The sequence below is a fragment of the Mustela putorius genome, unplaced genomic scaffold, assembly GCF_011764305.1.
Source record: "Mustela putorius furo isolate JIRA1106 unplaced genomic scaffold, ASM1176430v1.1 tig00003853_pilon_pilon_pilon, whole genome shotgun sequence".
NCBI classification, from domain to species: Eukaryota; Metazoa; Chordata; class Mammalia; order Carnivora; family Mustelidae; genus Mustela; species Mustela putorius.
This window is the reverse complement of record NW_025422005.1, coordinates 13,363,503-13,385,771: the sequence shown is the minus strand read 5'-3', so window position 1 is coordinate 13,385,771 and position 22,269 is coordinate 13,363,503. Positions and strand designations below refer to the sequence as shown.

Genomic DNA, 22,269 nt, shown 5'->3' with positions numbered 1-22,269 from the left:
GTTGTTGGCTTTGATGGTTGTACTTGGGTGAAGCAGCATGTCCCTAGAGAGAGGACTGGTATGTCTTCTTACCCACTGGAGTCCTGACAAGGGACAGAAGTGAGCTTGTGGAAACTTGTAGGAGTTAGGCCCAGCTTTGTATGACCCTGGTGGGGTCTTCTTGGGCAGTATCAGCGAGACAGTAGAAGACCAAAGTCTTTTCCAGTAAGACTTTTCCTTGGGCTTTAATGTGGTCTTGATTGATTTCTGTTTCAGTTGAAGGAATATTCACAGAAGGCTGTTCCTAAGGGTGTTCACAGAACACAGTTCCTAAGGGTGTTGACAAAGGTTCTTTTAAAATCCTGTCCAGTGGAGCCTATGGGGTCTAAGGAAGCAATTCAGCAGCCTGTCTCAGGAGTGCTGAGTGGGGACTTCAAGCTTTTCCTTACCCATGTTAATTAGGGCAGTTCTAGTTTTATGTAACACCTTGTTGGGAGTAGTTGTCATTTCTTGGGTTAAGATGTTGTTTGCTCCCAGTGTAGGCAGTACCAGGAAGCTTCTCTGGCACACAGTCCTTCCATTTCTGCGTGGCACGTTTCCTCTGTATCTGCCAGTGTTGGATCTTTCTAGCTCATGTATCCCAGTGCCTGAATGGGGGCACACTGTATGTGGGCCAGCGAAGGTGCCAGCATGGGGTAGAGTGTTGACTTCTGGAGACAGTGCTCTTGTTGAAATCTCAGGTGTTGCTGTCAGCTAGAGGATGTGGGGAGGTGCTGCTTGAATAGTAAGGTGCTGTTCTGCACGGAATGGAAGTATTGGTATTATTCCGAGAGGCAGAATGTAGCTAGAGTTCACCACATCAGCAAACGGAATTCTTCCTGCTGGAGCGTTTTTCATTTGCAGAGCAGTTCACATTGGTGATCTGCAGGTAGAAGCTGCCCATTGGGATTACCCATTCCCTTTTGGAGGAGAAGGAAGATTTAATTTTCTGTTATGTAGAGTCAGCCCAGCTGGTAAAACTGACTCTGCACCCCTCATGTCTCGTGACATGGGAGAAACTGTGCAGCCTTGGCTTCTTTAACTGTAAAGTGGAGATCAGCCCACTCAGGGTATTTTTTTAAGGATTAGATTGAGTTTGGTGTGTGTAAAGTGCTGAGAACAGACCTACACACAGTAAGTGGCCAATAAATGTTGTTTGTAATTACTATAATTATTCTAAGTGATTACATGCCTTTTCTTTTTCTGCCTCTACGTGGCACATGGTACAAGGCACCTCTTAGGATTATAAGTGTCTGGGTGGCATACTTTCAGAGCAATGTCTTCCCTTGATATAGATTTTCTTGTTTTTCTAGAATTTGAAAAATTATCTTGTATAGCATTTTATTTTATTATTTATTATTATTTTTTTAAGATTTCATTTATTTATTTTACAGAGAGAGATCACAAGTAGACAGAGAGGCAGGCAGAGAGAGAGAGGAGGAAGCAGGCTCCCCGCCGAGCAGAGAGCCCGATGCGGGACTTGATCCCAGGACCCTGAGATCAGGACCTGAGCTGAAGGCAGTGGCTTAACCCACTGAACCACCCAGGCGCCCTCTTGTATAGCATTTTAAAGCATTTGTGTTATATCCTTTTTTATAGAGAATATTTTAAAAATCAGGTTGTTATTACTTGCCAGATCTCCTTTTCTTAAAGGAATCATTTCACTGCCTTAGGAGAACGCATGAGGACAGTCTTGCTCTTTGTCTCCTCAGACTGCCCTCGCGGGGGGACGTGCATGGCTCTCAGGCCCTTGCCCCTCTAGCTGCCACTGTTTCTTCTAGGCCGGCCCGCTGGCATAAGGCCAAGAAGGTTCAACTGACCCCTGGGCAGACAGAGGTGAAGATCGACCTGCCCCTGCCCATTGTGGCTTCCAACCTGATGATTGAGTTTGCGGACTTCTATGAGAACTACCAGGCCTCCACAGAGACCTTACAGTGCCCACGCTGCAGTGCCTCCGTCCCTGCCAACCCGGGGGTCTGTGGCAACTGCGGAGAGAATGTTTACCAGTGTCACAAGTGCAGGTGAGGGAGGGAGTGGCGCCCCGGCCAGGGCCGTGTACGTTCCTTGTATCTCCTGCAAGAGTCTCAGTGTGGGCAGTTTCAGTGTCTGCTGCCTTCATCATAATTAGAGGGTTATGGGTCTGTGGAGTCCAAGCCTGGAAGGCGGGGGCGAGAAGAATGGTGCATACGTCCATCCCATGGTGGTCCAGGAGTGGGGGGTGTCCCTTGGACTAGATCCAGGTCTTCTTTTCTTGTTACCTGGTTGTATGAGTCACCCTTGCCCCTTGTCGTCCCGATACAGTTCCAGAGAATGTGTGTGGCAATCATAGTCCCCCTCCCCCACCCCAGCCTCTGCTGTCCTCTGACGCAAACACTTCGGTTTTTCAGGTCTATCAACTATGATGAAAAGGATCCCTTCCTCTGTAATGCCTGTGGATTCTGTAAATACGCTCGCTTCGACTTTATGCTCTATGCGAAGCCTTGCTGCGCAGTGGATCCCATTGAGAATGAAGAAGACAGGAAGAAGGTGAGGCTGGGTCCGATCTAGACTCAGGGCAGTGTCTTTAATGGGAGCTTTGGGCAGCAGGGCTGGTGGAGGGTAGTATGCTTTTCTTCTCTCCTGAGTCTTCCTCAGCTCAGCTCTCTCTCCAGGGCCCAGCTTTTGGGGGTGAGCAAATAATGGCAGAGAGTGTATTGGAACACGTGCTTTGTGTAGCACTTCCGAGAAGTGTTGGTTGGGAATGAATTAGGATGTCTGCAGGGGCAAATGACTTTAGCTTTGGAAATGCAGGAGTCAGATGAGTGCCTTGCATTGGTTCCGCAGATGTCTTCGTGTTACAGCTGTTGGCCTTTCCTCGGTGTCTGCTTATCCGGGGGCTGATTCTCAGTTTGCGTGGTGTGGTGGGACTGGGGATTAGGTGGCAGTCAAAAGTGGGGAGCTTTTTGGGGCATCTGGCTGGCTCAGTGGGTTAAAGCCTCTGCCTTTGGCTTAGGTCATGATCCCGGGTCCTGGGATCGAGCCCCATGCCGGGCTCTCTCCTCAGTGGGGAGCCTGCTTCCTCCTCTCTCTCTCTACCTGCCTCTCTGCCTACTCTGTCTGTCAAATAAATAAAATCTTAAAAGAAAAAAAAAGTGGGGAGCTTTTGGGATTGTTGCTAGAAGCAGCACATGGGAAGCAGGACAGCATTTAGCTGTGGAGTCAGAAGGACAAAAGTTCCAGTTCCGGTTGTGCTTTTTTGGTGTATGACCGAGTGTCAGTGATTTCTCTAAGTATTGCATGCTTATGTTGTATGCTGTTATACAATATGTTACACAGTTATATACGTTATATACGTTATACAGTTGTTACAAATAACATCAAACACCATGGATTATTGTGAGGAATAGAAATAATGGATGTGTGAAATACAGCGCCTGACCTGTGGGAAGTATTTCAGGAAATGGTTAGCAATTGGGATCACTCAAGGAGAAGCCTTCACATGTGCCGCTGTCTTTTCCTGCCAGGCGGTTTCCAACATCAATACGCTTCTGGACAAAGCTGACCGAGTGTATCACCAGCTGATGGGACACCGGCCACAGCTGGAGAACCTGCTCTGCAAAGTAAACGAGGCAGCCCCCGAAAAACCACAGGTAACCCCAAGCTAGAGGGGCAGGTGGAAAGGACTCTGGGTCAGAAGCAGGGGACTCACAGCATGCTCCTTGGATTGCAGGACGACTCGGGGACAGCTGGGGGCATCAGCTCCACTTCAGCCAGCGTAAATCGGTATATCCTGCAGCTGGCTCAGGAGTACTGTGGAGATTGCAAGAACTCTTTCGATGAGCTCTCCAAAATCATCCAGGTAGAGAAATGGGAGCCACTCTAGAGTGTTTTGTCAAGCATTCCCCATGCTGTTTGCAGAGCCGTCCTCTTGCCCCGCTCCAGCAGCTGAGTCTCGGGTTTCCCTTGTCCGACTGGCTGGAAAGGCAGGGTCTGGGTGGCTGCACCATATAACTTCTCTCCCACTGTAGGTTGGTGCTTGCAGAGACTTGAGGGTAACAGATTATTACACATGTGGTTTCTTTGACCCGTTCACAACCCATCTTTTAGTAGAGGGCTTACTAGTTTTAAAAAAACAGGGTGTTAGGGTTCTGTTCCCTCCTCTTTTTCTGATAAGCCATGTTTGTAGGTTGGAAGGGGATGGCACACCGAAGCCAGTCAATGAGGGTGGGCCGGGCAGCCAGTGGAGTTTTACCGACCTAATCTCCCTGGGACAGGAAGCTGGCCGCAGACAGGCCGGGTCCTTGCCCCCAAGAATTGCCTTTGGTGCATGGGCTTGCATCTCTGATCTTTGTGTTTGCTATGAGAGAGCATTGCGTGGGAGTTAAGGACATGTGCCTGTGATCAGGGGCTGACTTCTGCCTCTGCCATTTGCCTTAGGCAAACCAGTCCTCTTAAGCCTCAGCTTCCTGCTCTGTAAAATGATGATGAAGTATCCAATTGGTGGGGTCATCAGAAAAGTTAAATAATGCATATAAAGTGGTTTTTCAGACCAAAGCTGACTTTCAGTTCACTTTCTCTTCTAACTTCTTTTAATTGCTGATTTGTTTTTCTTTTATCCTTTTTTTTTTTTTTAATCGTTAGAAAGTCTTTGCTTCACGCAAAGAGTTGTTGGAATATGACCTGCAGCAGAGGGAAGCAGCCACCAAGTCGTCCCGAACCTCTGTGCAGCCCACCTTCACTGCCAGCCAGTACCGCGCCTTATCTGTCCTGGGCTGTGGCCACACATCCTCCACCAAATGCTATGGCTGCGCCTCAGCTGTCACAGAACATTGTATCACGCTGCTCCGAGCCCTGGCCACCAATCCGGCCCTGAGGCACATCCTCGTCTCCCAGGGCCTCATCCGGGAGCTTTTTGATTACAATCTTCGCCGAGGCTCTGCAGCCATGCGGGAGGAGGTCCGCCAGCTCATGTGCCTGCTAACTCGGTCAGAGCCTGCCTCAGGATTGTGGGCCCAGTAACCCCTGCTAGCTCGGGGGTGGGTGGTTGCAGCGACCCTAGGAGCTTAGGGGGTTTGTCATGAGGGAGGGAGAGGGAGAGATGCCCAAGGTCTGGGTGAGTGAACTCCGTGAGCATTTGGGACCAGGTTTCCTTGTAAATAGAATATTTGGTTTGTACTTTGTTGGTTCCAGTGAGGTTCCCTGAACAGTCTCTGGGCTCTGGTGAGAGAGGAGACGGGAGTGATCAGGCACTTGGACTCCAGATTCACATGGAAGAGGCGGAGCCTAGAGATGAAGCTTAGGTTCAGTGTCTGATCCTCTGTGCCCTGGACAGCTTAGCTAACTTCTCTGAGCTGAGATTTTCCTTGACTGAAAAATACTGATGGTCGTAAATGCCTTAAAGGCTTGTGGTGAGGGTGGAATGGAGTAAGTCCTGTGGGCAGTGGCTCATATTGTTGAGTACTTATCATGTGCCAGTGCAGTCACCAGAGCTGGATTTACAGAGTGTGTGGCGTAAGTTCTGGAACACATTAGGTGATGGGTAACCATTTCTTGCTGTCTTAGTCACTCATACAGCGGGGCTTTTTTGAGCATCTGCTGAATGCCAGGCGCTTTTCTGGACTCGGAGTGCGCAGTAGTAAATGGAGTGGAGTCCCTGCTTCCTGGAGCCTGCAGTCCAGTTGGGGAGAACTGCAGAAGCATACATGCACAGTCTGGTGTCTGTCAGGAGATTGGCTTGTGAAGAGAGGCTCAGCTGGGGTGGTGCCCCTGACCACAGCAGGGATTGCTTCTGGGAGAAGAGGATCAGGGAAGACCTCTGAGGGGTGATGCTTGAGGAGGCGTGCGTGCAATTGGGGACAAGCCAGGCAGATGTCTCAGCTGTGGCTATGCACATAGGGCACATCATGTGCAAAAGCAAGAGGCAGGGCTCTGCCAGGGAAGGAGCAGGAGCTGCCAGAGGCCCATGTAGGTGGAGTGAAGGCCCCGCACGGGAAATAGGCAGGAGAACCAGGAGTCGCTGGGGGACAGGTCCTGGGCGATCTAGGCCATTGTAAGGACTTGGGATTTTACTCAAAATGGGGTAGGAAGGAAGAGAGTGATCTGGTACAGTTGACATTGTCAGGACTAATATAGATGTTGTTATAGTGGGGTGTTGGTGGGAAGTGTGGGTACCTTGTGGGAGATAAATTGGAGGCAGATGGAGAAGATGAGGAAAGTGTCGTGACCCATCCTGGTGAGACACCGTCAGATGCGGAGGCTGGAGGATTCGGTGTACCAGGCAGCACCTGGGGGCTCTGCAGCCTGGGCTGTGCACAGGGAGGAGCTCTCCTGGCTGCTGGTGCTGCTCTCCCCTCAGTGACAGCTGCGGGAAAGGCGTCTGTGATGGGCACTCTGTTACAGACCCATGTCTTGTGGGGCCAGTCTTGTGGTCAGGTCCCTGGGGAGGCCAGGTAACCCTGGGCATTAAATGCCTTTTCTCTGTGCTCCTTCAGGTGGGAAGGTGGGACAGTGGTAGATAACAGGACTCCTATTTCTTTGCTTCTCCAGAGACAATCCAGAAGCCACCCAGCAAATGAATGACTTGATTATTGGCAAAGTCTCCACTGCCTTGAAGGGCCACTGGGCCAATCCTGATCTGGTGAGCAGGACAACGGCTCTTTGACTCTTTCCTCTTTCTCTTTCTGCATTCCCTTGATTTCTTTCCAGGAGTCTCCCTGGGGTGTTTGGGGAGGGAAGGAGCAGCAGTCTGCAGAGTTCTCACCTTAGCATGACTGTCCCAGGTCAGAGCCAGCCCCAGAGGGAGAGGAGGAATGGGTGGTTGGCCAGATGGAGGACAGGGGTCTCCACTTCTCCTTTCTCTTTTTCTTCATAAGATTTTTTTTTTTTTTTTTAAAGATCTGTATATTTGAGAGATACAGGGAGAGAGAGATCACAAGCAGGGGAGGGTAGGTAGAAGGAGAAGCAGACTCCCCAGTAAGGTGGGAGTCTGATGTGAGACTTGATCCCAAGACCCTGGGAATCATGACCTGAGCCGAAGGCAGACACTTAACTGACTGAGCCACCCAGACACCCAATTCCTTTCTCCTTCTGACGGTGCCACCAAGTACCAGACATCTTCAATCCGAGTCCCCTGAGCAGAGCTTGGACATAAGCCCCAGTCCTGATTCTCACCTGCAGACCTTCCTCTTCTCATGTCTCCTTCCCTTGGCCTTCTAGGCAAGCAGCCTTCAATATGAAATGCTGTTGCTGACAGATTCCATCTCGAAGGAGGACAGCTGCTGGGAACTCCGCTTACGCTGTGGTGAGCTTGGGCCACCTCTGGTTAGGGGCTTTTCAGAGAGGGATGGGGGCTTTGGGTATAGTCTTAGCTACAGAGGAGGTGAGGTGGGACAGCTGCCACGCACAGCCTTGCTGGAGCCAGGTGCAGGGTGCTCTGTGACCGCAACTTGGCCTGTCCTTCCCATTCCTAGCTCTCAGCCTTTTCCTCATGGCCGTGAACATAAAGACTCCTGTGGTTGTGGAGAACATTACCCTCATGTGCCTGCGGATATTGCAGAAGCTGATTAAACCACCTGCTCCAACCAGCAAGAAGAACAAGGTATTGGGCAGGGGATCACAGAGGGCAGGGCAGGACGGTAGCCCCCTCCCGCCCCGGCCAGCATCGTGTCCTGCCTCGTAAAGGTCTGCCTTACTCTGCACTCAGCCTGCCCGTGGCAGGGCACCAGTGCTTCCTTTACCATAGTTCAGCAGACAGGACTTGGGATTTTCTAGAAGGAAGATTTTTCTTTTTAAGATTTTATTTATTTATTTGGCAGGCAGAGATCACAAGTAGGCAGAGGCAGGCAGAGAGAGAGAAGGGGAAGCAGACTCCCCACTGAGCAGAGAGCCCGATGTGGGGCTCGATCCCAGGACCCTGAGATCATGACCTGAGCTGAAGGCGCAGAGGCTTAACCCACTGAGCCACCCAGGCGCCCCTAGAAGGAAGATTTCTCGGAGGAAAGTCAGGAGTAAGATAAACGTGAAAATACGAGAGCCTGGAACAGGGTGGTTTTCTGGAGGACTATCTTTCCAGTTATGTTGAAGGATTCCTAGCTTCCAGAAAGCACGGTGTCCTTTTCTGTCCCCGTGTGTTTGCCTGTGCGGCATTGCGCAGTGGTGAAGGTCCTAGGCTCTGAAGTGGACGTCTTGATTTCACGTCTCAGCTCTTCCCGTTTAATCGCCTGTGACTTTGGGCAAGTTCTTAACTCAGGCTCCTCAGTCTGCCCAGGTCTAAAATGAGGACACAACACATTAAAGTGTTGTAGAGAATCAGTTATTTGATGCAGGTCCGTGCACTGAACGCTGGCTCACCTTAGTCCTCAATGAATGCTGGCTGTGGCTGTGTGCAGTCTGCTCTATGTAGGACCTGCCCTCTCTGTGAGCTGCTTGGCTCTCTAGAAGATCCAGTTCTCTCCTTGGCTAGTGTGAGCTCGTTGAATCCAGGGATGTCCGTTTAGGAGTATTTCTTATGTCCAGGGCAGACTGTAATCCCTAGCAGATGATAGTTACTCAGTGAATCAGTAAGTGAATGAGAAAAGCCCAGTTTTTATTTTAAAATAACCATAACTGAGCCCCAGATTGACCTCCTTGCACCAGTTTGTGGAAAACCCTGGCCATAATTCTTCCTCTCAGCCATGCCTGAGGCTCTCTGTCCCTTACCCCTCTGTGGTCCTTGGGCCTTTTGACTCCTCCATTTCCTGATGGAATCCTTTGATAGAAACAGAGTCCTCATCATCTCAGGGAAGCTGCTTTCTGAGTGGTAAACACTAGGGAGGAAGCTGCATCCTGAAGAGTTGACTACGTTTTCCTTGGCTCCCGTCTTCCTAGGAAAAGGCAGGTTTGAGGGTTCCCACCTTCCTTCTCTTTGATGAGGTTTATTTCCCTTCAGAGCTCGTTCTCAGCAGATAAAATCAGTCCTTGATTAAAGAGGAACCCCATCCGCACATCGCTTACTCCCTTTTTCCTGAATGAGGCACAGATTTTCAGAGTTGTTTACCTTCTAAGCACTGGAGCCCAGAGTTGATGTTCGTGCTGTGCTTAGTTTTAGCCTAGGGAAAGCATCAGTTCTCAAAATGTGTGCTCCCAGGTGCCTGGGTATTCCCCAGACTATCTAGGAATCTCTGAGGTTATCCCATGACCCTGTTTGCCCCCTTGTGGTCTGGCACTGTTGGTACTGATGGTGCACAGTCACCGGAGGGGTGAGGTGCCCAGAGGGTGAGGCTGCCAGGGCCCTGGTGGGAAAGGCAGTGGCTCCCAGCTACCCTCCTAGCTGGGATCTTCCATTGCGGTGCACTTTGGCTCAAGGGCATCCTTGAAGCCCAAGTGGCTATTAGTAGATCTTGACTCGGGGGTCCTCATGTTTTGAACACTCAGGTGACAGCGTGGAAGGACACAGAGGTGCTCCTCCGCCCACCGAAGTGCGGCGCTTGTCTTGAGAAGCACATGGTTGATTGTTTCAGATGCAGGCTGAGTCAGATGCTTTTCTTACACAGCCCCTGTGTGCTTGGGAAAATGTGTGCCAGGCCAGCTTTGGTTATTCCGGATTGGGTGGTTGGGAGACATTTTCTTGAAAAATGAAAGAAGCGGGCCTGTCATGTCCAGAGGAATTGACATAACTCAGTGAGCCAGTATTTTCTGAATGACCAGCACATGCTGCAGAATCACGCATGGGTAAAAGATTGAGTTTTAGTGTTAAGGACTATGGGAAGTTTATCAGGTGATTTCAGTCTTCATGTAAGAGCTGCTCTTTAAGAACCTAGAACTTGCTGAAAGTAGTATCAAAGAAGGAAACCTGCAATTAAATGAGAAGGCTATTAAAACAGTCTTCTCTTTTCTAATTATGTATTTGTGTGCAGTTGGGTGTTTTTCGCGGACTTTAACCCAAACAACATTTTCCAACACTTGGAACACAGAAGCAGGTTGGAGAGTCCAGTTGTCTTATTAAGGCAGTCATTAGGCAAATTTTTTAAAACATAAAGTAGTTCCATTCCTTTAGATGATCTTCTCATTTAGGTACATAGGTAGTGGAATTATTATTTTAAGATGGAATTGGTAAATATTTTGGGATCTCTCATGCTTAATTTTTAACATGGTAATTATTGGTAGATAGCTAGAACCACATGTACAAAAGCTGTTTAGGGTCCTCAGTAATTTAAGAGTGTAAACAAGTCCTGAGGCCAAAAAGCTTGAGAATGGCTGGCTGGCTTAGAGTTCTGTGTGGGTCTCTCTATTGTGCATGTTCGTTCTGTTCAGTAATGGCTCTTAAAATTCTGGAGACCACTTGGGGACTCCTTGAAGGTTGACGTTTAGGAAACTGAGTTGGGCTTGGGATAGGAGCTGTTGTCTGCGGCCATAGGATGGTCTGGAGGAAGCCAGCTGCATCTGATCCTGCATAGTCAAAGCAGCGACTATAAGCCCAGCACGGAGATGCTGCTGCTAACTAAACTGGGCCAAAGTGCTTTAACAGGAACACATATTGGGGCCTGATATGAATGTTGATTCTTCTGATCTTCTTGCTTTTGTGTTTGTCCCTCTGGGGCGTCTGTGTTGTTGTATTGGAGCCCAGCTTTCATCTGTGCTCTGAAGCTCCCCACCCTGTTTGGCTTTCACACTGCAGGATGTCCCCGTCGAGGCCCTCACCACAGTTAAGCCGTACTGCAATGAGATCCATGCCCAGGCCCAGCTGTGGCTCAAGAGAGACCCCAAAGCGTCCTATGAAGCCTGGAAGAAATGTCTTCCTATCAGAGGTCTGTCTGTGTTTTCAAGACATACCCTCTTAGCCCTGTCCTGACAGCCGGGCCTTGCCCCCTTTCTTTCACTTCCTTTTCCTCACTCTTCGCTGCACCCCTGTGCCTGCCAGGGGTTGACGGCGATGGGAAGTCCCCCAGCAAGTCAGAGCTCCGCCACCTCTATTTGACTGAGAAGTACGTGTGGAGGTGGAAGCAGTTCCTGAGTCGTCGTGGGAAGAGAACACCCCCCTTGGATCTCAAGCTGGGCCATAACAACTGGCTGCGGCAAGTGAGTGACCTCCCCCTCCACCCTGTCCCCGCTGCCCCGGCCCCCGAAGCCAAACAGCACATTTCTGCTCCTCCCACGTGTCTGTTCTGCTTTTGCTTGCAGCAGAGGGACGTTCTTGGCGGCAGCCGCCAGCGTGGTAGACTGGCCAAGACAGGATTTTTCTGTGCCGTTCTCATCAAGCTGGTGGGCTTGCCACTCCCCCCCCCCCGGCCACCTTCCAGAACTAAGCCTTGGTGCCGTCCCCCCCTTTTCGCCTCCTCTCATCTCTACCTCCTGCTGCCCTCCCTCTCTTCTTTCTAGTGAACCCTGTGAAGGATTAAAGTAATTAAGGGCATCTGTGGTTCATTAATACATAAAACGAGAAAGATACTGTTAGGCCTAAGCCGTTAGCATATCACTATCCCCAGAATACAGTTAGTAGAAATTTGTGCCGAGGAAAGGACTTGCCGGCTTCTTTCCCTAGCGCAGTCATCTTAGGCGTGTTCTCCAGATTCCTTGAGGGAGAAACTTTCTGTGAAATTTCGGGCTCCTGAGCAGCCACAGTTGCATCTGGCATTAGCTGGTGGTTGTCACCTTTGACCTTTCGCTGGAGAGGTGCCCAGAGGCCTTCTGAAGGGTGGCAGTGGACTGTGCTCTGCTGGGGGCCTGGCGAGACCGGCTGTCACCTGAGCTGGGGCTTCTCTCCCGGGTCCCACAGGTGCTCTTCACTCCGGCGACGCAGGCCGCGCGGCAGGCGGCCTGCACCATCGTGGAAGCTCTTGCCACCATTCCCAGCCGTAAGCAGCAGGTCCTCGACCTCCTTACCAGGTACGGCTCAGGCTTCACCTGGGGTCAGCCTTCCCCATGTTTCCTGGAGAGTCAGTAGGTCAGGGTGGCGGAAGGCACACCTGGGCTCCGTACCCATGCCGTGCTGTGTAGAAGAGCGCAGGAACGGGAGAGGCCTAGAAGCTGAGTGGTCGCGCTGGGAGTGGTAACAGAGCAGCAATGCCGGAGGTCTAACGAGCATATAAACGCATAGCCCATGCCATCTTCTTCCACCCTCGTGGTGGCCTGGGTTTGCTGCGGCTGGAGGACTTGTCTGCTGAAGGCAGGATTGGAAGGCAGTGGTCTTCCAAAGCCCTTGCCATCAGCCACTAAACTCTGGCACTCTTGCCTTCTCTCTGAGCTGCTCAAAACCTCTGTTTCACCTCCCAGAGAAGCACTGTGCAATCGGTCCAGAAGGGTATAGCTGACTGCATCACGTTCGTCTTTGGTGCTCCGGATTGTCCCCACCTGTGGGGAGTTCCCGAGGGGGACCTTTGGGGTTTTCTCAGGTGCCCAGAAGGAAGGGGGAGCCCAGGACAGCAGAGGACATGGGATGGGGGGAGGAGAGGGGAAGAGCTGGTGTCCCGGAGCTGTGTTCTCACTGTGCCCTGTGTCTTCTGTGGCAGCTACCTGGACGAGCTGAGCATAGCTGGCGAGTGTGCCGCCGAGTACTTGGCTCTCTACCAGAAGCTCATCACTTCGGCCCACTGGAAAGTCTACCTGGCGGCTCGGGGAGTCCTGCCCTACGTGGGCAACCTCATTACCAAGGTAGCCACCCCTGCCCTGAAGAGCCCTTCCCCAGCTTTGCTCTCATCATAGTACCCTGATGTAGATTTCAGGCTACTCCTCTTTCCAAAGAAGAAATATTTGTTGGACAAAATCGATCTTTTTGGCTCTGTCATACCAACCTGCTGGGGTATTGTGGCTGTTCCAAGTCTTTAAGCTATCCCTTAACGTCACTGCCACTTCCCTCGGCTTCTCAGGAGTTCTGCAGGGGTTCAGCTCAAGGGGTCTTTAGAATAGAACAGTGACTGTGGAGTGTCCGGTTGCTGTTGTTGGCTCCTGGACCACAGCTGGAGGGGGCCGATGTCGTCAGCAGTGCTGTCACTAATTGCTTGTCATCCTGTGTAGGAAATCGCCCGCTTGCTGGCCCTGGAGGAGGCCACCCTGAGCACTGACCTGCAGCAGGGCTATGCCCTCAAAAGTCTCACAGGTAGACATAGCCACTGTGCCCTTCCTTTAGGCACCCTGGGTCTAGTTTGGGGGCTGACCTTAGTTCCTAGGGCACGGAGGTTGACGGTGTCCTCCTGTGTTGACTCAGCACACATGTAAGCTCTTCGTGTCCCTCTTTAGGTAGGTTTATGTTTTTGAACAGCTGTTCTCAATTGAGCAGTTCACTTCCTTGAGTGCCCACTCTGTGCTCGGAAATTGCCTTGGAATTGCTCATGACCTTTGGAAGATGTGGACCTTCCTCGCCTTCGTTCTCATTCAGAGCCCTCGCAGTAGCTTTTTCCTGTCCCCACAGGCCTTCTTTCCTCCTTTGTCGAGGTGGAGTCCATCAAAAGACACTTTAAGAGTCGCTTGGTAGGTACCGTGCTGAATGGGTACCTGTGCTTGCGAAAGCTGGTGGTGCAGAGGACCAAGCTGATCGACGAGACCCAGGACATGCTGCTGGAGATGCTGGAGGACATGACGACAGGTAGCACCGCCCAGTGGCCCGGAGCGGGGACATTGTTCCTGCTGGAGGACGGGGGCAGGCGTCTCTCCACATCTGAGGAGGGAGGGCAAGCAGCTCTGGTTCTCAGAGCTGTGAAATTCCAGAGCTGGGCTCAGTCTGTTTGGACATTTAATTAATGAATTAATGTATCTATCTAACATTTTATTTATTTGATGAGAGTGGGGGAATGCGCAGACAATGGGCAGAGCAGTAGGCAGAGGGAGAGGGAGCCCGATGTGGGGCTCCGTCTCAGGACCCTGTGATCATGACCTGAGCTGAAGGTAGTTGCTTAACTGACTCAGCCACCCAGGCATCCCCCATTTAGACATTTTATATAAGCTTATAGAACAGAAGGAACTATGTGTCCTCAGATTAGTGTGTTTTGCTGGTTCTGGAAAATTCTCTGCCATCATTTCCTCTGTTGCCTTTGTCCCGGTCTCTCTGTCATCCTTGTAGACGCCGCTCTCGCATCTGTCTCTTTACCGCTCCGTTATGGGGCTCATCTCATGGTCTCTTTATGTTGACTCTGGAGAGTTCCTTCAGTTCTTTCATTTAGTTTGTTAATTTTTTTCTTCACTGTGTTCTTTAGTCTTAAACTGTTGAGTCCTTGTGGTTCTCTCTAGGTTTTATAGTCTGTTTTTCACTAACACTTCCCATTACTCTTGTAGTTTGCAAAAATGGCAAACATATTTGTGTCTGGTAATTCTAAGGCTTGAAATACTTATCCATTTGATTCTGCTGTTTTTTATTCCAGCTCTTGCTTCTGGTGCCTAAATCTTTTTGTATTTTGTGATTTTTGACTGTGAGCTCATGCAACTCATGTTTCAAGGGGTTTATCTCTGGAAATTTTTTTTTTTTAATTTTTCGGAAAAATTTGTTTTTATTTTAGGAAGGATGAGCGGGGGAAGGGGGCAGAGAGAGAGGCAGACTCCCTGGTCAGTGCCAGAGCCTGATGTGGGGTTTGATCTCAAGACCCTGAGATCATGACCTGAGCTGAGCTGAAACCAAGAGTTGGACACTTAACTGACTAAGCCTCCCAGGCTCCCTCTGTGGAAATTCTTTAGGAGCCAAGCCAAACACAGATTTCTCCAGTGAGGATTTGTGGCTGCTCCTGTGAAGCAGCTCCCAGCACTGCTGTCACAGGGTGGTCTTAAAGGAGGTTCTGAGCTTCAGCTTTCTCAGACCTCATAGGTAGGATGGATTTTGAGCCACCAACCCCCGAGAAGGGCAGCCTGTTAGTTCTCTCAAGGGAGATATTTTCCCCCTCTACTCAATGCCACATTGTAAGGAAAGAAATTTTGTTTCAGTGACCTGCCTGGGGGATATGGAGAGTTATTTCTAGTTGACCTTGGTGACACGGTATAGTTCTTTTGGGGCCTCATACTTTTGTTGTGAGAGAGGCATTCCCATTGGGTTCTCCACATTGGCCAACCTGGGGCTTTGCATCTAGCTTTCAAATCCTGGCGGGTTGTGGAAACCAAAGCTCAGACACCAACTTTAGAGTTTTGCTAACCTGCATAGGTTTTGAATTTCACCTGGTTTTTGTTTCATCTTTGCTAGTATGGCAGTTCACTGATAAACATTATTTAATATTTTACATTATTTTTAAGCTATGAGGAGTGAGAGTAGGTCAGGAAGTGTGGTCTGCCACGTTACCAGACACGGAGGCCCTTTTGATGTATTTTCATCATGCCATGCTGAACGCACAGCCCATCATGGGGCTTGATCCCAGGACCCTAAGATCACTACCTGAGCTGAAACCAAGGGTTGGATGCTCTGCCAGCTGAGCCACGCAGGCGCCCCACAGTTGGACCCTTTTGAAGCACAGCTCTTCCTTCTTCTGTGACTTGAGATTATCTCTGGCGTAGAGAAGGCCGTCCACCTAATTGTTTTAAGACTGAAGCTCAAGTTATAACTTGCCTTTGATTTTCCTGGAGTACAATTAGGATTATTATTTGACATTTTGGAGTACCTGTTTTAGGCAAGGGGGATACTAGCTGAGTAAAGCACAGTTCCTTTCCTTGAGGTGATCATTTGAAGAGGAAGCAAGAGGTGTACACAGCCAACTATGATGGACTGTGTTGACTTGGGTGCTGGGGCTTTCATATGGAATGTGGTCTGAGCATCGAGTCAGTTAGCTTCAAGTTTCCAATTGAAATATTGATACTGCCATGGAGGGCATTTGAAAACTGACCAGGAAGAAAGAACCTGTTGGTGACTGTACTTATAAAGTCTCATTGGGTGTGTGTGTGAAGCTCTCTCCTAACTGACGTGGCCACTGATTTCTGGCAGGTACAGAATCGGAAACCAAGGCCTTCATGGCTGTGTGCATTGAGACAGCCAAGCGCTACAACCTGGATGACTACCGGACGCCTGTCTTCATCTTCGAGAGGCTCTGCAGCATCATTTATCCTGTAAGCGGGGCTTCTTCCTGTGCCTCCAGGGTTTCTGTGTGTGCCATTCTGCCGGGAAGCGTCTTGGTCATGGGCATTCTGATCAGCTGTCGGCCATTTAATCGGCATTTTAGAAAGCTCCACTGATGACACAGTTTCCTAATTTTCCTCCTCCTAATGATGGGAAATCTGATGGCTTTCCTTTCGTGGTCTTACTTCCTAGATTTAAGGTCTAGGTCAGTCTTCTTAAAAATGGTGTCTAACCTCCGATTGCTAAGATCCTGTTGCTTTACCCATTCAGTATGTTATGAAAGACGCAGTATGCAGCTAAAGTGAGAAGAAATCACTCTTCTTTGTTACCACACCTGTATTTGGTACGTACACACACGTTTGTGTGTGTGTTTCTCTCGCCTAGCTATCCAAGAGCATGGTGTGGTTTAACGACAAGGGTGAAAACCACCAGCGTCATCAGTTAATGATGAGAGGTCTTTGGGGTTAGGCGCACCTGAGCTTTATGTAATAGAAGGACCCTCCTCTCGACGTGGGGATTATCAGTGGCAGAGTTGTCCAGCTGCGGATGGGTTAGCATCGCTTGAGGCGAGCAGGAGGGAAGCCCCCCTCCCCTTGTTCAGCACCATGGCTTGGATGCATTGCCCATGTGCTCATTGTGGTAGGCTTTCTCCTCTCCCACCCTTGAGTTTCAGAGGAAATGCTTGATATTGAAGGCTGTTTGAAGTGCATTTGGAATCCATTCTGAGTTTCCTATCATTATATCTTAAAATGTGTAAGGGGCCGGGAGAGTTTGTGTTTCTCTCAGTGTCCTTGGAACGAAGTAGCGTTGTCTAAATCTGAAAGGTCTCTCCTGTCGTTCTGTGATGTCTTCTGCTGTTCCTGCCAGCGTGTCCTTTTCTCTGTCCTTCAGGAGGAGAATGAAGTCACTGAATTCTTCGTGACCTTGGAGAAGGACCCCCAGCAAGAAGACTTCTTACAGGGCAGGATGCCCGGGAACCCATATAGCAGCAATGAGCCAGGCATTGGGCCACTTATGAGGGATATAAAGAACAAGATTTGCCAGGACTGTGACTTGGTGGCTCTCCTGGAGGATGACAGCGGGATGGAGGTAACAAGCATAGGATGTTGCTACTATGGCTAAGAACTCGGGCTGGGATCATATCCAGGTTCCTCCCTACTTAGTAGCCGATTAACCCTGGGCAGGTAGTTTGCTTCAGCTTCCTTTTTATAAACGGGGCCAGTGGGTCCCACCTACGTACCTTACCTGGTGTTAAGGTTAATTACCTATAAAGGGCTCTGCCCAGTGCCTAGCATGCAGTAAGCAAATGGTTAGTGGCTCTTGCTTATCACGGAGTAGGAGTTTGTTATTCTTACTGCTCCGACAGAGACTTTTCAGAGATTCCAAGTTAATTAAGCTCCCTAAAACTAGTATAGTGGCCCCTGTGAAGATTTCTGGCCCTTGTCTGATACCTTGTGGTAGACGACCTTCAGGGTCTGGCCTTGTCACCTAGGGGTGGAAAGCATGTTGGGGAAAATAGAGAATGGTTTTTCCCCTGAGGGGGTCTCTGGGTGGGATCCTCGAGTCCGTGGTTTGGGATAAGGGTGTTTGCTGCCTCTGAAATTGTGTCCCAGATTGTGTGTGTTGTGCACACACGTGTAGTTTTTAGAGATGAGGAGTCGATGGGTTCAGAACACAAAAACGATGAGTTATCAACCACTGCTTCAAGTGTCCTTTGACCTTGAAATGTCCTTGCCTTATAATTATTTGGAATAACAGCTCATCTCCTCTGCTGTTCAGCTTCTAGTGAACAATAAGATCATTAGTTTGGACCTTCCTGTGGCCGAGGTTTACAAGAAGGTCTGGTGTACCACGAATGAGGTATGTGCTTGTTTCCTTGCGTGGATGTGGGGTTTTACTTTTCTGACTTAATGTGGACTTGTACCGGGAGAAGGCACTGTTAATCATCGCTATTCCGCTGGTGACCGCACTCCCACAGCTGGCCTTCCCTGTTGGTGGTTGTGGATAAAACCAGTCGTCTTGTTCTCCTTTTGAGGCACCCGACTAGAGGTAGAAGAACTTCAGGGAAAGATGAGCGTTTCTGACCGTGTGTGGTCGGACTGGGCAGTGTTGGAGGAAGCATGTGATGGGGTGTGCTTGCTTTATACCCTTTATACCCTTTATACACGGACACTTCTTGACTGAGACGAACTCTCTGCTTCTAGGGGCCTGGTCACTTAGAACATTTTCCTGTGGCGGCGTCAAGGAGCGCGCATGGTTCCGTGTTACTAGCCGGGGAATTGAGACGCAAACAGGCAGTTGTTCTTGAGGAGGGGGAAGGGAAGTGAAGGACACTCGCTGCTCTGGTCCTTTGGCCCCTCAGTCCTATTTGACCCGTCCTAAGGGTCTCAGATACTCCGCTTCCTCCTCCCTCCTCTTTCTCTTCCCTTTTTCCCGTTCCTTCCTTTCCTCCTCTTCTGTTTCTTTCCCTTCCTTCTGTTTTCTTTGCGTTCCTTTGGTGGGGTAATTTTTAGTCAGTGAGTCAAACAAGGAACCAAAAGTAGGGCGAGCCAGTGTGCTGCTGAAGCACGGTGAACTTTTCTGTGTTTAGTCGCAGTATTTCTGGAGAGTTTAAGACACTACATTGGTAATGTCTGCTAGTATATTTTGGCCTTCAGTCTGACACAGGCTCTTGCTTGTTTCCTTTCTGTTCTGCTGCTGTGCTGGGAGTCCTGGTCAGTTGGTACTGCTGCCAGTTGGCAGAGGTCCACATCGAAGGTTGCCCCATCTAGTGATCTTGTTGTTGACACTTGAGCATCAGTGCAGAATGGTACAGATGTGATCCTTGGTACACAAAAATGAAAGACCAAGCTTGTATGGCTGCCCTTGGAAATGGTGGCACGGAACCCAAAGAACATCCATGGGCAGCTCCCCTTTTGAACCACGAGGCAAGGAAGAAGTTGAGGGGGCCCTGCCTTTCACATTAGGACTCAGTCCACCGATGGGTTCTTCTGGCAAAGTCCAGAGTTTGTGGTACCTTTTTATCAGGGCCTTCATCAACTTGCTTTTTTTGCTCCACTCTTCTGTTTCATAGATCAACAGCCTGTCTCCTTAGCTGCTGGCTAGAGCCTGTTCCATTTTCCTTTTCTTTTTTAAGATTTCATTTATTTGAGAGAGCGAGAGGTGCTCAAGGGAGAGAGAGAGACAGAGCGCACCAATGGGGAGAGGGCCAGAGGGGGAAGGTGAGAGAGATCTCCAGGAGACTCCATGCTGAGTGGGGAGCCTGACAGGGATTCAGTCTCATGGTCCTGAGATCATGGCCTGAGTTGAAATCAAGAGTCAGACGTTTAACAGACTGTGCTAGCTAGGTGCCCTGAGCCTATTCTGTTTTCTCTGTCTCTGTTTTTGCCTTTGTTCTCCTGTTGTTCTTTCTGTAAGTTCCCATTGGGCTCCCATAGCTGGGAATACTTCTACAAGCAGCCTTTCTGACTGGGAGGTTCTTTCCCACAAGGGTTTCCTCTCCTGAAGCTCAGCATGGGGCTTAGGGGCCGGTAACTGAATTAATGTGGTGCTTGCTCTTCTACTTCATTTCTTACAGGGTGACTTCAGACCCGTTTCTTATCTCCAAAATGAGAACGATGTAGATGGGAGAGTGCCTAACTTAGTACCCAGTGTACAGGGACCTGTCACGATCCTCCAGTAAAGCCTTGAGTAACTTGGGAAGAACTCTTTCCTTGTTACATGGTTACACGAAGACCTCAGGATCGGATTATGCTCTTGCTTTTGATTCCTGAGTCTTGAATCAAAGCTCTTTGATCTGATTGATCTTGCTTGTGTTGGTTCTTTGGGAAGTAGTCCCCGTTGGTTAGAATTCATGCTCCTGAAGGAGGCACAGGCTTGGAATTAGACTGTGCTTATCATTGGATAACTCTGAAAAAGCTGCTTCACCTAGTGTAAGAGGATGATGTGAAGTGCTGGGTCAGCATAGAACTTAGCACAGAGTAAAACACTCAGTACATGATAGTGATTATCGTTGTTACGTACAGTTTTAATGAAATTAAGCAAGATTGTGTTTATAAAATGTTTCACACAACTCCTGGCCCATAGTAGACACTACGTAAAATTAGCTGCTTTTCTTCTACGTGAATTGCAACACGCTTGGATTCTAGATGTGGTTAAGGTCTTGTAGAGAAATAGAAGAATGAGGCCAGATGTTGAGTCCCCTGCATTTACTGGACCTGTTTACAAGCATCTCTGTCCACTGCCTCTGCTCAGGGGGAACCCATGAGGATTGTGTACCGCATGCGAGGGCTGTTGGGCGATGCCACTGAGGAGTTTATCGAGTCCCTGGATTCCACTACAGGTAGGCCCTTCCCACAGACACTGCTGCGCCTTGGGTGGGGGGGGGGGTCTGGGGCAGTGAGTGGTTCCCGACCTGGGATTTAGGGGTATTCTGAACACATTCTTCTCTAGCTCCAACTGGAATTGATGGGAGGTTACTTCTCCAACTGAAGAAAAGTGCAGGCATCTATGACTCGATTCCGATCCCTCGGGAGTTAAAACAACAACAAATTAGGGATAAAGTGTAGTTAGCAACACACTTGAGTTCAGATTTATTTTTAGTTTAGATTGTGTGTGTGTGTGTGTGTGTTTGTTTTGTGGTGGTGGTGGTGGTTGTGGTTGTGGTTGTGGTGGTTGTATTTTCACATACAGTAGTTGTAATTGGCTTCAGTCTTGTAGTTTAATATCCAGTTTCGATACTTCCCATTGCTACTTTCTATTGCTTTTCTTGGAGATAAGAAAGAGGGAACTAGCTCTCAGCCTGGAAGAGGATTATCTGTTTTCTTCCATCCTTCCCTTCCATTTCTGTTTGGCTTCCCTTCTCCCTCAGATGAAGAAGAGGATGAAGAAGAAGTGTATAAGATGGCTGGGGTGATGGCCCAGTGTGGGGGCCTGGAGTGCATGCTCAACAGACTGGCTGGGATCAAAGATTTCAAGCAGGGACGCCACCTTCTCACCGTGAGTTGGGGGCAACAAGGTGGGAGCAGCCCTCTGCTTTGAGAGCAGCCCTTAGGGAGAGAAGCTTGTGGCCGCTGTGCTGTGTAACTCTAGAGGGCGGCATGGTGCCACAGGCCGGGGCAAGCCAGCCCAGGGCCTGGTAGCCTCCCTGAGCCCTCTGGTCCCTTGGGTGTCCTGTGTCGTCGGTGTCTCCCACCGTCCCCCGCTTCTTGGCTCTCGTCTCCCCACCAGAGCCAGTGCACTGGTGCTTTCAGCTGCGTCTCTTCAGTCACCTGTGGAGCCAGTTCCTGCCTGTTTTTCCTCGCCAAACTGCACTTGAGTCCATTATTTCTGCTGTTGCCTTTTAAATTGATGTTCTAGGTAGTTCTTTCATTTTTTTGGTAGGATCTTGCTTGGATCTTTCATTTGTCTCCTAAGGAGTAGAGGATCCCAAAGGCACCATAAATATCACACTATTATTTTCGGGTCTGGAAGACATGAGAATGTGTGTTATTATAATCATGTTTTAACTGACCTATGTGAAGATTTTTTAAAAAGCATTAAAAGAATTAAAATCTGAAAATGTAAAAAAACCTTTCATATTTTGATAAAAGGAAAGTCTTACTTGATAAAAAAATAAATGACCTATGTGGTTCTGAGTTCCCATAGGCCATGATCTTTGGGACTTTCTGTTTACTCTTAGAGTCTGAGTTAGTAGTGGAATTTCCTCGAGACAACAGAAGTGTCACCTGTTCTGCTGGGAATCGGTGTCATTGTTATACTTTTAGAGATAGTAGAGACATGCCAAGCCCACGTGGACTGTTGCCAGAGAACATTGCTATTTAAGATGCCAGTCTGGCTGGAGAGCCTCCTCACCTTACTATATGTCTTCTCAAGAAACACTTTTCCTTACTGTTCCTACAATTCGGGAAGAGTGCCTACTGATTGTACATGATCCCTCTAAGACATTTTTTTCTTGCTTGTCCCCACGTTTTATACTCTTAGTTGGCCTCTTGAGTTTTGACCGGCTTTTCTTGGCAGGTGCTTCTGAAATTGTTCAGTTACTGCGTGAAGGTAAAAGTCAACCGACAGCAGCTGGTCAAGCTGGAAATGAACACCTTGAATGTCATGCTGGGGACCCTAAACCTGGTAAGGAGTATGGGCTGCAGATGACAGAGTGAGCCTCAGAAGTCCTGGGTGGAGGAGGGGCATCTCAACTCTGGGCTCAGATGAAATGGGTTTGTGGCCTTTTCAAACCCTTTATCTTTATCTGGATGACTGCCCCAGAGCATGGA

General features: G+C 49.3%; 1 protein-coding gene across 5 annotated transcripts in view; it reads left to right on the top strand.

Annotated features, from left to right (window-relative positions):
- Positions 1-22,269, top strand: part of UBR4 (ubiquitin protein ligase E3 component n-recognin 4) — a 134,698-nt gene that overhangs the window by 91,769 nt on the left and 20,660 nt on the right. For all 5 annotated transcript variants that reach the window (XM_004741340.3, XM_004741338.3, XM_045063850.1 and 2 more), the window contains 20 exons: positions 1,800-2,039; positions 2,406-2,544; positions 3,522-3,647; positions 3,728-3,856; positions 4,639-4,982; positions 6,544-6,634; positions 7,213-7,297; positions 7,467-7,594; positions 10,652-10,781; positions 10,895-11,052; positions 11,750-11,859; positions 12,483-12,624; positions 12,988-13,069; positions 13,382-13,555; positions 15,866-15,987; positions 16,889-17,086; positions 17,777-17,857; positions 20,252-20,339; positions 20,868-20,995; positions 22,016-22,123. In XM_004741340.3, the coding sequence (XP_004741397.1) occupies positions 1,800-2,039; positions 2,406-2,544; positions 3,522-3,647; positions 3,728-3,856; positions 4,639-4,982; positions 6,544-6,634; positions 7,213-7,297; positions 7,467-7,594; positions 10,652-10,781; positions 10,895-11,052; positions 11,750-11,859; positions 12,483-12,624; positions 12,988-13,069; positions 13,382-13,555; positions 15,866-15,987; positions 16,889-17,086; positions 17,777-17,857; positions 20,252-20,339; positions 20,868-20,995; positions 22,016-22,123 (2,803 nt within the window). The remainder of the gene's footprint in view (positions 1-1,799; positions 2,040-2,405; positions 2,545-3,521; positions 3,648-3,727; positions 3,857-4,638; positions 4,983-6,543; positions 6,635-7,212; positions 7,298-7,466; positions 7,595-10,651; positions 10,782-10,894; positions 11,053-11,749; positions 11,860-12,482; positions 12,625-12,987; positions 13,070-13,381; positions 13,556-15,865; positions 15,988-16,888; positions 17,087-17,776; positions 17,858-20,251; positions 20,340-20,867; positions 20,996-22,015; positions 22,124-22,269) is intronic.